The 13,776-nt window shown below is 42.4% G+C and overlaps 1 protein-coding gene across 8 annotated transcripts in view; it reads left to right on the top strand.

Annotated features, from left to right (window-relative positions):
- The window catches only part of SMARCA4 (SWI/SNF related, matrix associated, actin dependent regulator of chromatin, subfamily a, member 4), a 114,495-nt gene extending 104,752 nt beyond the window's left edge, over positions 1 to 9,743 (top strand). For 5 of the 8 annotated variants that reach the window (XM_060763327.2, XM_060763331.2, XM_060763332.2 and 2 more), the window contains 5 exons: positions 442 to 550; positions 2,059 to 2,160; positions 5,318 to 5,450; positions 7,332 to 7,471; positions 9,233 to 9,743. In XM_060763327.2, the coding sequence (XP_060619310.1) occupies positions 442 to 550; positions 2,059 to 2,160; positions 5,318 to 5,450; positions 7,332 to 7,471; positions 9,233 to 9,265 (517 nt within the window). In that variant the 3' untranslated portion in view covers positions 9,266 to 9,743. The remainder of the gene's footprint in view (positions 1 to 441; positions 551 to 2,058; positions 2,161 to 5,317; positions 5,451 to 7,331; positions 7,472 to 9,232) is intronic. The other 3 variants (XM_060763329.2, XM_060763333.2, XM_060763335.2) reach the window with 1 other exon arrangement.
- Positions 9,744 to 13,776: the final 4,033 nt, after the last annotated feature.

Consider the following 13,776-nt stretch of genomic DNA (forward strand, 5'->3'; position numbering starts at 1 on the left):
TCCTTGTTAAAAAGTCCGGTCTCATAGTTGTCGTTCCATTTTCCTATGTCAGTTACTCTGCATTTGCAAATGCTTGTTCAAAAAGCCACGTCTTGACTTTTTTCTGGAATGTTAAAAGGGAGGTGGCCAATCTAATATCCATAGGGAGGGTGTTCCACAGCGGAGAGGCCACCGCCGAGTAGGCTCTGTCTCTCGTCTCCGCCAAACATACTTGTGACGAAGGCGGTAATGAGAGCAGGGCCTCCCCAGATGATCTTAAGGTCCTAGATGGTTCATCAGGGGAGAGATAGTGAGGTCTACCTCTGAGGATGCTTGCCATAGATGCAGGCGAAACGTCAGGAGAGAATGCCTCTAGAACATGGCCATATAGTAAGAAAAAACCGACAACAACCCAGAGACAGGCATTGTTTTTCATCATTTTTCTTTTTGCTTGTCTTGTAGCAGCAGTGGACGCCAACTCAGCGAAGTCTTTATTCAACTCCCTTCCCGTAAGGAGCTTCCAGAGTACTATGAACTCATCCGCAAGCCAGTGGATTTCAAGAAGATAAAGGTAAGGTGGTTGGTTAAATGTTTCACCCAACACATTATTTATTTATTTCATTTATATACCGCTTTTCTCAGACTCAAAGCGGTTAACAACAGCAAAATTCAATGCAAAACATCATAAAACGATTATGGGACAGTTAAAACAATAACATCACCAACAATTAAACATCAATATACCAATCATTAGTGTCTCATCAGTAAAATCAGAATCCAATCTCATCATCCGTTAATCCGTGTTCCTGTATTCATTACACTGCTTCATCTAAATGTAGGAACTTTAAAGGGACGACTTCCATTTCAGCACAATAAATTTTCATTAATGCATTCGATTTGTAAGAGGATTGCTTTTTTTAAAAAAATGATATCTGCTGGAGAATGGTTCCACGATTTTCCACCATGGATGTGCAATTGTCATTATATACAGTGGCTTAGTAAAATGACGACTGTAGCGAAATTGCTACTCTATGTTAAATTTTTGGTGTATAGATCTATGTTTACATATGGCAGATAGGGAAGAATAGGCACAGACAGGGTAGCAACAGCAGAGATAGGATTCATTTGCATATGGAAGCCGATTGGTCATATGATGATTAGCGTCGGCCCAGGATTTGAAAAGGTTGCCAAGCCAAAATGACAGTTGGGGAGAGCCGAGCTAAACATTCCAAAGAGGCGGAGCCAAAGTTTAAAAATAGGCAGTTAGAGAGTCAAAAAAGTGTCAGGGATTCCTGTTTGTGAGAGACAGTTAGGAACTTCTGTGAGAGAAAAGAGTTAGGAACTCCTGTTAGAAATAAGCAGTTATGAAGATGTGTTAAAGACTACTGATATAGAGAAACAGTTAGTTAAATAGAGCTCAAGTTTTAGGAACATAAAGAAAGCCAGTGGTGCTTTAGTCGGAATATAATTTCAGCCAAGAGTGTGTAAAGCAAGTAATATGTTTGTGAATGTGAAACATTGAAAGTCTATTTCAGAAAAGTAAACCAAATATATTATACTGACTGTAAGCCTCAAGATTGCAACAAAACTCAAATGTAACTACAAGCGTTGGAGCCAGAAGTTATAAATAAACTGTGTTACTTCGTTATACAGAAGTGTGTCTCATTGTCTGTACAAAGGTTAAACAGCACACAGAAAGTCCCAGCCAAGATAAAAGAAGAAACTGAATCAGTATAAGAGCAAATAGGTTTTTCTTAAATAAAGAAATAATCTCCTCGCTACAACGACCCTTATATAAAATGGTAAAATCGAAATCTATGGGGTTTTTTTGGGGAAGGGGTATATTTTCAGATATGGATGGGTCAATCTGTGGATATGAAATGACCAGTTTTAGCTATGCTTTGTTTACCTTTTTTGTCAGCCACCTGGGGTCCGCAGTTGGCGAGAAAGGTGGGATATTAATAGGATAAATGAGGAGGGCCTAAGGTCCTAGCAGACAAAGTAGTGGATCTTCAGGTGTTGATATGCAGTGATCAACGTAGGTTCACATGCGATTTCATTCCTGCCACCCTTTTTCAGGAGCGCATCCGGAACCATAAGTACCGCAGCCTAAATGATCTGGAGAAGGATGTCATGCTGTTGTGTCAGAATGCACAAACATTCAACCTTGAAGGCTCTCTGGTAAGATTTTCCCTAAAGTTGACAAGCATGCTATAAATGACAGGCACCACCTAAAATATGAATGTGCTCATAAAAATTATGGAGCCGTCAAAAGGAAGAGGGAGTATGGTTGTTGAAACAGCTGTATATTTAAATTTATCTTTATTTTAATTTTTGAAATATATCCTATTGATTATACCAATATCAGGGGAGATCGGAGCAGAGAAGGGGAGAGACAGTATTTTAAAAGGTAGGGACTGGGAAACACTAGAACTGAGAGACTTAAAATGCTTCTTCAAATGAATTCCGCTGCCACCATTCCAGTATTAATCAGGCTGAGGTAATATTGTGACTTGGTTCTGTAACACTATAATTTCTTAGTGGCTGCTGTGAAGCTGACTTTTAGAAATACTTTGACCTTAAAGGTACACACACTGAGGCTGGTATAAATTAATAAAAGAACAAGAATGTTTATTGAACAAGCTTGAAATAATTCAGGTACAAATGCTTAATGTTTTCAGGAAATACTTCCCTAGGAATTGAACAGTCCACTAACTGGGCTCTGCTCCACAACAGTATTCTAGCTATCTACTAATAGCTACTCTGAATACCTCACAAAAGACTAACCCAATCTTCTTCTCTAAACCCAAACTCGCTCTGAACTAACACCAACTTTTCCTCTCTCTCCTAACACCCAATCTCCAACTCCAACTGACTAACGGGGACCTCAAGCCTCTGTTTTAAAAGGACACTTTTTTCCTCTAGACCAGATAGGCTCTGCCCCATCTTTCTAGCCAATCCTAGCCTCCTTATTTTCCCTCTAAGACTTGAACACGTTCCCTCAAGGAAAACCTAACTAAAATGGCTTCCACCCAGCTCCCTTTTCTAAAATGGACGCCGTGGCTTCGCCAGGCCTACTCCCTTAGGCTTCAGCCAGCCAGCTAAGGCAAGGGATTCATTACACATGCAGCTAGGGAAAGCTGGTATTTGATCTTGAAAAGCAAGGTTCACATCACTCTTAACATCTCTAAAGTGTGAGGTGAACTACACCTTATTCTTGAATGGAAAACTGTCAAGAGGTGATGGAAGACTCTGTCATTAGAACAAATGTGCTGTCTGCCCTCAGAGACATCAGAGATGACATTTCTCAGGGAAGAGTGGGCAGAACACTTGCAACACATATTGAATTTACAGAATGCTCTTCTTTCCTGTGATGTGGGGATTTCTTGGATTTAAGTGGCCTGTGGAAAAATTAAACTAGCCATCCCCCACCATGCATTGCTGTGGCCGTCTATGTATATGTGTATGTGTATGTGTATATATGTGTATATGTGTGTGTATATATCTGTGCATATGTGTATTTATGTGGTTATGCATAAATACACATGTGGTTATGCCGAAGTCCACAGTGTCGCAGTGGGTTAAACTGCTGAGCTGTTAAACTTGCTAACCAAAAGGTCGCAGTTTTGAATCTGGGGAGCGGCATGAGCTCCCGCTGTTAGCCCCAGCTTCTGCCAACCTAGCAATTTAAAAACATGCAAATGTGAGTAGATCAATAGGTACCTTTCTGGGGGGAAGGTAATGGTGCTCCATGCAGCCATGCCGGCCACATGACTTTGGAGGTGTCTGTGGACAATGCCTGCTCTTGGGCTTAGAAATGGAGATGAGCACCAACCGCCGTCCCAAGTCGGACACGACTGGACTTTATGTCAGGGGAACGTGGTTATGTGCATGTATTGTAGTGTATTTTTTAATTTTTTAGCTATTAAAGTCTCTTCCTCTGTGTTTTGCAGTGTTTTTATGAGTGATGGTCACTTGTTAGCCTGAGAGGTGTCATGTGTCCAAATTTGGTATCAATTCGCCCAGTGGTTTTTGAGTTGTGTTAATCCCACAAACGAACATGACATTTTTATTTATATAGATTATGCATGTGTATATGTATATATGTATGTATATATGTGTATATTTGAGTGTATTTGTGCATATATATGTGTGTGTGTATGAATGGGTGCATGTGCATATGTATAGGAGTGTATGTGTATATGTATAGTGTATTTTGGGTTTTTTTTTTTAAGTCTGGTCCGCTGGGGTTTTGTGTGTGTGCGTGCGTGTATGTGTGTTTATGGGTGATGGACACTCGTTGGACTATTAGGTGTCTTGTGTCCAAATTTGGTGTCAATTCGCCCAGTGGTTTTTGAGATGTGTTAATTCCACAAACGAACATGACATTTTTATTTATATAGATTATGAAACTGCTGTATTTTTTTTTATTGTGATCTCACCCTGCTTAAAGAAGTAGTTACTTGTTGTTAAATTCATTAAAAGTGAGTGTTATAGAAGAGGTAAAGAGCTGCTTCTAGCAACTCAGCAGGTAGCCTCTTGTATCTCATCCTTCCCACCAGCAGCAACAGGTGAATAATAACAGTAGGTCCCTTGTGTTGTTGGATTTCAACATGAAATATAGATAAGGAGAGCTCTGATCATTCGGCTCTGTTCTAAGTATTAAAATGCAATACATTCTAATAATGACTTTTATGAAACTACTAGCTGTCCCCTGCCATGCGTTGTTGTGGCCTACATGGCGGTTCGGTGGGGGGGGGGGGGCTGGGTTGTCCCAATGCTATCGTTAGTGGGATTCAGAATGCTCTTTGATTGTAGGTGAACTATAAATCCCACCAACTACAAATCCCAAATGTCAAGATTCTATTTTCCCCAAACTCTACCAGTGTTCACATTTGGGCATATTGAGTATTCATGTAGAGTTTGGCCCAGATCCATCATTGTTTGAGTCCACAGTGATCTCTGGATGTAGGTGAACTACAACTCCAAAACCAAAGGACACTGCCCACCAAACCCTTCCAGCATTTTCTGTTGGTCATGGGAGAACTTTGTGCCAAGTTTGGTTCAATTCCATCATTGGTGGGGTTCAGAATGCTCTTTGGTTTAGGTGAACTATAAATCCCAGCAACTACAACTCCCAAATGACAAAATCAATTTTTTTGAGTGAAGGACATACATTGGGTTGTTAGGTATCTTGTGTCCAAATTTGGTGTCAATTGGTCCAGGGGTTTTTGAGTTCTGTGAATACCACAAACGAACATTACATTTTTATTTATATAGATGACCGCTGCACCAAACATGATTGTCATGTCCATCTCCCTCTATTGCTTTCTTTAAGATTTACGAGGACTCCATTGTGCTGCAGTCTGTCTTTACTAGCGTGAGACAGAAAATTGAAAAAGAAGAAGATAGTGAGGGTGAAGAAAGTGAAGAGGAAGAGGAGGCAGAAGAGGAAGGATCTGAATCGGAGTGTAAGCAATGTTCTATTATTTCCTCTATTAAGTTTCTTTTCTGCATATTTTTGCTGGAGGCTTTGATTTCCTCTTTTAAGTTTGTTCTCTAATCATCAAGCTTGAGCACTTGTTTGAGGAATGGGGGAAAGCCAAGATGTGACGAGAGAACACTATGTTGGTTGCTCCATTCTCCTAATTACAAACACAAGATGCCTTCATTTTTCTTAAGGAGAGAAAAGTGAAAAGGTTTTTCATGTGCAGATTGTTTTTTCCACCAATTTGGTCAGAATATACCGGTATTACCATATATTCTGGCGTATAAGACCACTTTTTAACTCAAGAAAATCTTCTCAAAAGTCAGGGGTTGTCTTATACGTGGGAGTAATCTTATAAACAGGAGTCGTAGTATACGCTGGAGTAGCCTTATGCATGGGAGTGGTCTTATATGCAGGATGTTGAGATTAATTTCACAATTCAGCAGCAGATCCGTTGCACAACTTCAGCGCTTTCCAGTAGCTTCTTCCTGCACAGTATTTTCAGTCAACTGCTCCCACAAACTGCAGTCCCACAAACTCTTTACAGGCACTTGAGCACATGCCCGGCCATTGTCAGTTTTACTATTGTTTTCCCCTCCAGTCTAGATGACACTACAAACTTACCACACCACACGGTTATATCTTGTCTTAGCACACGGGATCCTTTAATAAATTACACAGAGCCTTCGGCAAACAGCATCACAGCACAAGGAGAGAAATATACACTGTACATGACTTCCTTATATACAATTCTATACAATTACACATAGCAATCTCTGATTGGTTCCCAACTCATTAACTTAATTCAGACCCAGGATTGCATCATTCACAATCACCTGGACTAGGCCAGAACACATTCCCCAAATGAAGTTCTATACACAGTTAATGCATGACTCAGCATTTCCAATAGAAGCCTATTAGCAGTGCATGACTCAGCTAATATTACATTACAATACATTGTAAAACCTGACACAGGGGTAGTCTTTTACGCTGGGAGTTGTTTTATAGAGCTGGTGCTGAAACTTCCAATCCGGATTGGAGAATCTGTGGTTGCTGCATATTGTGGGGAGCTCAAAAATGGCAGTGGCTGCATCCCTGCCGTATGCAGCGACTGTATGAAAGAATTAAGGGTGATGCTGTACAAGTACGGTAGAAGAAAATCCATTCATCAGGATTCATGGACTTAATGTGGTCCCGATGGTGAGGTGAAGGGGTGTCTCACCGGGAAGGTGTAAGTGAAGGGCGGAGCAAGCTGCAAGCGTCCGGGGTGCCCAAGTTATGGAAAAAAGAAATAGAGTGGCCCTGGGCCCAGACAAACACACCTCTTTTACCTGTCTGGCCCGCCCTTGTATCCTATTACCGTACCTCCTCCTCTGCCTCTCAGATCTCGCTCCTGAAGACTGCAGTGACGCGGTGCAGGTGCGCATGTGCGAGATCTGAGAGGCAGAGAAGGAGGTACAGTAATAGGAAAATTATCATATTGAAATCAAATCTGATGCTTTTAAATTTTTTATTTGGTGTGTGTTGGATGAGGGGTAGTCTTATACGGCGAATATATCCCAAACTCTATATTTTAACTGGAAAAGTTGGGGGTCGTCTTACACGCCCAATTGTCTTATATGCCGGAATATACTCAGATGACATAATAAGGCAGATTAAGCTATAAAGAGAAGGAGCAAGGAACTGGACAACCTAATATGACAATCCATTAATTGTTCAACTCTCTCCTGGTGAAGAGATGCAACACACAGGTGTATGTATGAAATTAAAGTAACCCTACTATATTACAAAGTGCTGAAGGCAAAGGAAAGATGGTCTTCAAGCCAGGTATTCAGGCTCACCATTTTCTCTTTCCTCCTTCCAGCTCGTTCTGTCAAAGTGAAGATTAAGCTGGGCAGAAAGGAGAAAGCACAAGACCGGATGAAGGGCCGCAGACGTACCAGCCGTGGGTCCCGGGCCAAACCAGTAGTTAGTGATGATGATAGTGAGGAAGAGCAAGAAGAGGTAACTGGGCAGTTTCATTTCCTCAAAAATGGGATGCTACTCTGGAGAAGGCTGTGCATGCAATTCTGGTTATTTATTTATCATGTCATCAGCAACCAGACATTTGTATTACATTTTTAACAAAAAACAAACAAACAAACAGACAAAACACAGAATTTGCAAGCTTGGAAGTTGATTAAATGTCCTTTGACCAGTATCTGGCCACTTGGAGTGCCTCTGGTGTTGCCGCAAGAAGGTCCTCCATTGTACATGTGGCGGGGCTCAGGTTGCATCGCAGCAGGTGGTCTGTAGTTTGCTCTTCTCCACACTCACATGTCGTGGATTCCACTTTGTAGCCCCATTTCTTAAGATTGGCCCTGCATCTCGTGGTGCCAGAGCGCAGTCTGTTCAGCGCCTTCCAAGTTGCCCAGTTTTCTGTATGCCCAGGGGGTGTCTCTCATTTGGTATCAGTCATTGGTTGAGGTTCTGGGTTTGAGCCTGCCACTTTTGGACTCTCGCTTGCTGAGGTGTTCCAACGAGTGTCTCTGTAGATCTTAGAAAACTATTTCTAGACTTAAGTCGTTGACGTGCTGGCTGATACCCAAACAGGGGATGAACTGCAGATGTCTCTGCCTCAGACACCCCGTGATAATGCGGCATGTCTCAGTAAGAGCCACATCCACTGTTTTAGTGTGGTGAGATGTGTTCCACACTGGGCATGCATACTCCGCAGCAGAGTAGCACAGCGCAAGGGCAGATGTCTTCACTATGTCTGGCTGTGACCCCCAGGTTGTGCCAGCCAGCTTTCGTATGATATTGTTTCTAGCACCCACTTTTTGCTTAATGTTCAGGCAGTGCTTCTTGTAGGTCAGAGCATGGTCCAGAGTGACTCCCAGGTATTTGGGTGTGCTGCAATGCTCCAGTGGGATTCCTTCCCAGGTGATCCTCAGAGCTTGGGATGCTTTTCTGTTCTTGAGATGAAAAGCACATGTCTGTGTTTTAGATGGGTTGGAGATCAGCTGGTTTTCTCTGTAATAGGCAGTAAGAGCACCTAGAGCTTCGGAGAGCTTCTGTTCTATCATCTCAAAGCTCCCTGCTTGAGCGATAATGGCACGATCATCAGCATAGATGAAACTCTGTCCCTTCTGGCAGTGGCTGGTCATTTGTGTAGATGTTGAACATGGATGGAGCAAGCACGCTCCCCTGAGGCAGGCCGTTCTTCTGTTTCCGCCATCTGCTTCTCTGGCCCTGGAACTCAACAAAAAAGCTCCTGTTTTGTAGCAGGTTTCCTATGAGGCGGGTGAGGTGGTAGTCCTTTGTGATATTATACATTTTTCTCAGGAGGAGGCGGTGGTTCACAGTATCATAGGCTGCTGACAGGTCTATGAAGACAGCTCCTGTGATCTGCTGCCTTTCAAAGCCATCTTCTATGTGCTGAGTCAGGTTCAGCACTTGCGATGTGCAGCTTTTGCCTTTCCTGAAGCCAGCTTGCTGTGAGATCAGACAGGGGTCTATTTTTTTCCATAATTCTATGCAAAATAAGTCTCTCCAGAACTTTGTAGAGGTGGCACAACAGGGAGATCGGTCTGTAGCTTTTTGGATCATTACGGTCTTTGCCTGGCTTCAAGATGGCGATGACTCTTGCTTTCTTCCAGATTTTGGGGATCTTACCCAACTCATAGGCTTGATATAAGAATATATTGTGTGTGTAGTGTTGGTGGGCAGCAGCAGTGAGAGAACTAAACCTAACCACATAAAAATATCACTTATTTTTTTCTGCAGGATCGCTCAGGAAGTGGCACAGAGGATGACTGACATTCCCTGATGCAGACCTCAAGCATCAGTCTTTCCAAAGCTGAGATGCTCAATTCCTTTAGCTGCGACGGGTAGCAAGAAGCATAGTGTCAGATGTGGGTAAATTGTATAAAATTCTTCCATATTTATACTGCAGTGAAGATGTAGGACTTGTTTGTGTCTTGCCTTGTCCTCACATCAGTAGCATTTGTAACAGCATTAACTGTTTTAAAAAAGAATTATGAATTGGGGAACACTTGATACATATATATAAATATATATATTCTTTTTATGGCAGTCCTATTTTCTGTTGCAGTATTGAATCACTGTAGTTTTAACCTGTGGGTGCATGTGTGTAGCAGTCCATTTCCTAGTACTGTATTTTATGAAACAGATTGAATGGCCAGCTGCCCACCAAGCCAGGAGGGGTAGCAGTGGCAACTGTGTCAATGTCACTGGATTTCAGACAGTAATAAATTAAGCAAAAAAAAATTCTCAATTTTGCCTGTGTGTCTGTTTTTCCCTCTCCACAAAGCTGTCATCTGTTCAAGCAGTTCCTCATACTGTTCCTTACTAAGTGTCTAGGTCAGTGATGGCCAACCTTTTCACCTTGGTGTGTCAAAATAGGCTTCTATTGCTAATAGGCTTCTATTGGAAATGCTGAGTCATGCATTAACTGTGTATAGAACTTCATTTGGGGAATGTGTTCTGGCCTAGTCCAGGTGATTGTGAATGATGCAATCCTGGGTCTGAGTTAAGTTAATGAGTTGGGAACCAATCAGAGATTGCTATGTGTAATTGTATAGAATTGTATACAAGGAAGTCATGTACAGTGTATATTTCTCTCCTTGTGCTGTGATGCTGTTTGCCGAAGGCTCTGTGTAATTTATTAAAAAACCGCACATAATTCAGGTGGGGTGCCACTTTGAGAACCCCCCCCCCATAATTTTGTGATATTTATAGTTTAAATAACAAAAATGCATAACGGGAGGAGAAATTCTTTAACTAAGCTGCCTATTAGTGACTTTTTTGTTGCTGAATTTCATTGACTATATGTTCAATTGAAGGTTGGTATTTTGTACACTTCAAGCCCAAGCAAGTGCTACTAACATCATCTATCAATCTGTTTCTTTTGCTGGTTTTTGATATTATTTAACACTGAGAATAAGGTCTCACAAAAGTACGTAGAGGGAAAAATTGTGAGTAAAGCCATGCCAGACTACACAGAGAAGCCATTGAAATCCAAAAGCAGCATGTGGACAATTTCAACAGAAAGGAGGAAACCATGAAAATGAACAAAATCTGGCTACCAGTATTAAAAAAAACCTAAAATCAGTACAGTAAAGAAAGAGCAACACTCAGGAAACAGAGGAATTCCAGACAAGAATCAGTCAGACCCAGCTAATACCTCCCAACAAAGGATTCCCCTGAGCAGGAAGGAGCCAGACTTTGAAGCTGCCAGGCCATTCAAGGCTAATCAAAATGGCCAATTGCAACATTCACACTTGCCTCCAACAGACAAGAGTTCTTTCTCCCACCCTGGATGTTATTTCACAGGGATATAAACCCCACTTGCCTAGTTTCTAACAAACCTCTGAGGATGCCTGCCATAAGATGTGAGAGAAATGTCAGGAGAGAATGCTCCTGGAACAGAGGGGTTTAGCTGAGGAGAAAAAAAGACCCCAGCAACCAAGCGCGCGCCTGCCTCCCTCCTCCAAAGGGGGTCAGATCAAAGGCGCCGTCAGGTGATTGGCAGCCGAGGGGCGGGGCTGGAGGATTCTTTCTCCCAAGACATGCTCCTGCCTTAAAGAGAGAGCACACTGTTTTTCTCTCTCCTTTCCCTCTCTTTCGCCCGCTTGGAGAAGCAAGCAACCAAGCAACCCACAGCCATTGATTTGGCAAATGCGTAAGTTGCTTCAGCCGCCCCGATGCAGCCCCATTCTCTGTATGTGGCCGCGTGTCATAGAAAATGGCTACGCATGTCAGTGCTGACACGCATGTCATAGGTTCGCCATCATGGGTCTAGGTGATTTGTGGCTTATGATGAGTCTAACGTCTGAGTTCTTCAAATACGATTTGCATTGCTGAGTGATCTGTTGCACGCTAGAGCAGGAACAGGACCCTTTAATCATTAATTACACCACACCTTGGATGAAAAAAGAGTCATTTTTATTTGAAGAATAACTGGAGCCAATTAAAGAGATGAATATAAAGTTGATAGAAGTCCAAAAGCAAAAAGCCAAATAAGTAGCAACATAAACAGTGTCCAAACATAAGAATAATGACAAAGTTCCAATAGCTTGCTGTAATAATCCAAATGTAGTGAAATACCAAAAACCTTCACTATAAAACAGTGGTTCTCAACCTGGGGGTCGGGACCCCTAGAGGGGTCGCGAGGAGGTGTCAGAGGGGTCGCCAAAGACCATCACAGACAGTATTTTCTGTTGGTCATGGGAGTTCTATGTGGGAAGTTTGGCCTAATTCTATCGTTGGTGGGTTTCAGAATGCTCTTTGGTTGTAGGTGAACTATAAATCCCAGTAACTGCAACTTCCAAATGTCAAGGCCTATTTCCTCCAAACTCCCATCTGTGTTCATATTTGGGCATATGGGGTATTTGTGCCAAGTTTGGTTCAGATCCATCATTGTTTGAGTCCACATTGCTCTCTGGATGTAGGTGAACTACAACTCCAAAACTCAAGGTCAATGCCCACCAAACCCTTCCAGTATTTCCTGTTTGTCATGGGTGATCTGTGTGCCAAGTTTGGTCCAATTCCATTGTTGGTAGAGTTCAGAATGCTCTTTGAATGTAGGCGAACTATAAATCTCAGCAACTACAACTCCCAAATGTCAAGGTTTATTTTCCCCGAACTTCACCAGTGTTTACATTTGAGCATACTGAATATTCCTGCCAAGTTTGATCCAGATCGATCATTGTTTGAGTCCACAGTGCTCTCTGGATGTAGGTGAACTATAACTCCAAAACTCAAGGTCAATGTCCACCAAAACCTTCCAGCATGTTCTGTTGGCCATGGGAGTTCTGTGTGCCAACTTTGGTTCAATTCCATCGTGGATGAAGTTCAGAATGCTATTTTATTGTAGGTGAACTATAAATCCCTGCAACTACAACTCTCAAATGACAAAACCAAACCTCCCATCCCAATCCCACCAGTATTCAAATTTGGGCATATTGGGTATTTGTGCCAAATTTGGTCCAGTGAATGAGAATACATCCTACATATCAGATATTTACATAACGATTCATACCAGTAGCAAAATTACAATTATGAAGTAGCAATGAAAATAATTTAATGGCTGGGGGTCACCACAACATGAGGAACTGTATTAAGGGGTCGCGGCATTAGGAACGTTGAGAACCACTGCTATAAAACCATGAACTTAGCCACTGCTAATCCACTGTAAAAGCCAGGAATCCTTGGAGACGAGGCCACATAAGACAGGAATATCCAGGAGACTTGACTTGATACCAAACGATACCTGGTTTAAAGAAAATTCCCTAAGAGCTCAATTTAAGTCCGAAAAACTGGTTCCTTACTCTCCCCCCCCCCCTCCACCCCAGGTTTTGACCTTAACTGCCGAAGTCTTTCTGACCTGCGTAAACATTGGGCCTCTCTATAGAATCATAGAATCAAAGAGTTGGAAGAGACCTCATGGGCCATCCAGTCCAACCCCCTGCCAAGAAGCAGGAATATTGCATTCAAATCAGCCCTGACAAATGGCCATCCAGCCTCTGCTTAAAAGCTTCCAAAGAAGGAGCCTCCACCACACTCCGGGGAAGAGAGTTCCACTGCTGAACGGCTCTCACAGTCAGGAAGTTCTTCCTCATGTTCAGGTGGAATCTCCTCTCTTGTAGTTTGAAGCCATTGTTCCGCGTCCTAGTCTCCAAAGAAGCAGAAAACAAGCTTGCTCCCTCCTCTCTGTGACTTCCTCTCACATATTTATACATGGCTATCATATCTCCTCTCAGCCTTCTCTTCTTCAGGCTAAACATGCCCAGTTCCCTAAGCCGCTCCTCATAGGGCTTGTTCTCCAGACCCTTGATCATTTTAGTCGCCCTCCTCTGGACACATTCCAGCTTGTCAATATCTCTCTTGAATTGTGGTGCCCAGAATTGGACACAATATTCCAGATGTGGTCTAACCAAAGCAGAATAGAGGGGTAGCATTACTTCCTTAGATCTAGACACTATGCTCCTATTGATGCAGGCCAAAATCCCATTGGCTTTTTTTGCCGCCACATCATATTGTTGGCTAATGTTTAACTTGTTGTCCACGAGGACTCCAAGATCTTTTTCACACGTACTGCTCTCGAGCCAGGCATTGTCCCCCATTCTGTATCTTTGCATTTCATTTTTTCTGCCTAAGTGGAGTATCTTGCATTTGTCACTGTTGAACTTCATTTTGTTAGTTTTGGCTCATCTCTCTAATCTGTCAAGATCGTTTTGAATTCTGCTCCAGTAGTCTGGACTATTGGCTATCCCTCCCAATTTGGTGTCGTCTGCAAACTTGATGAT

Source organism: Anolis sagrei, chromosome 2 (genome assembly GCF_037176765.1).
Source record: "Anolis sagrei isolate rAnoSag1 chromosome 2, rAnoSag1.mat, whole genome shotgun sequence".
Lineage (NCBI taxonomy): Eukaryota > Metazoa > Chordata > Lepidosauria > Squamata > Dactyloidae > Anolis > Anolis sagrei.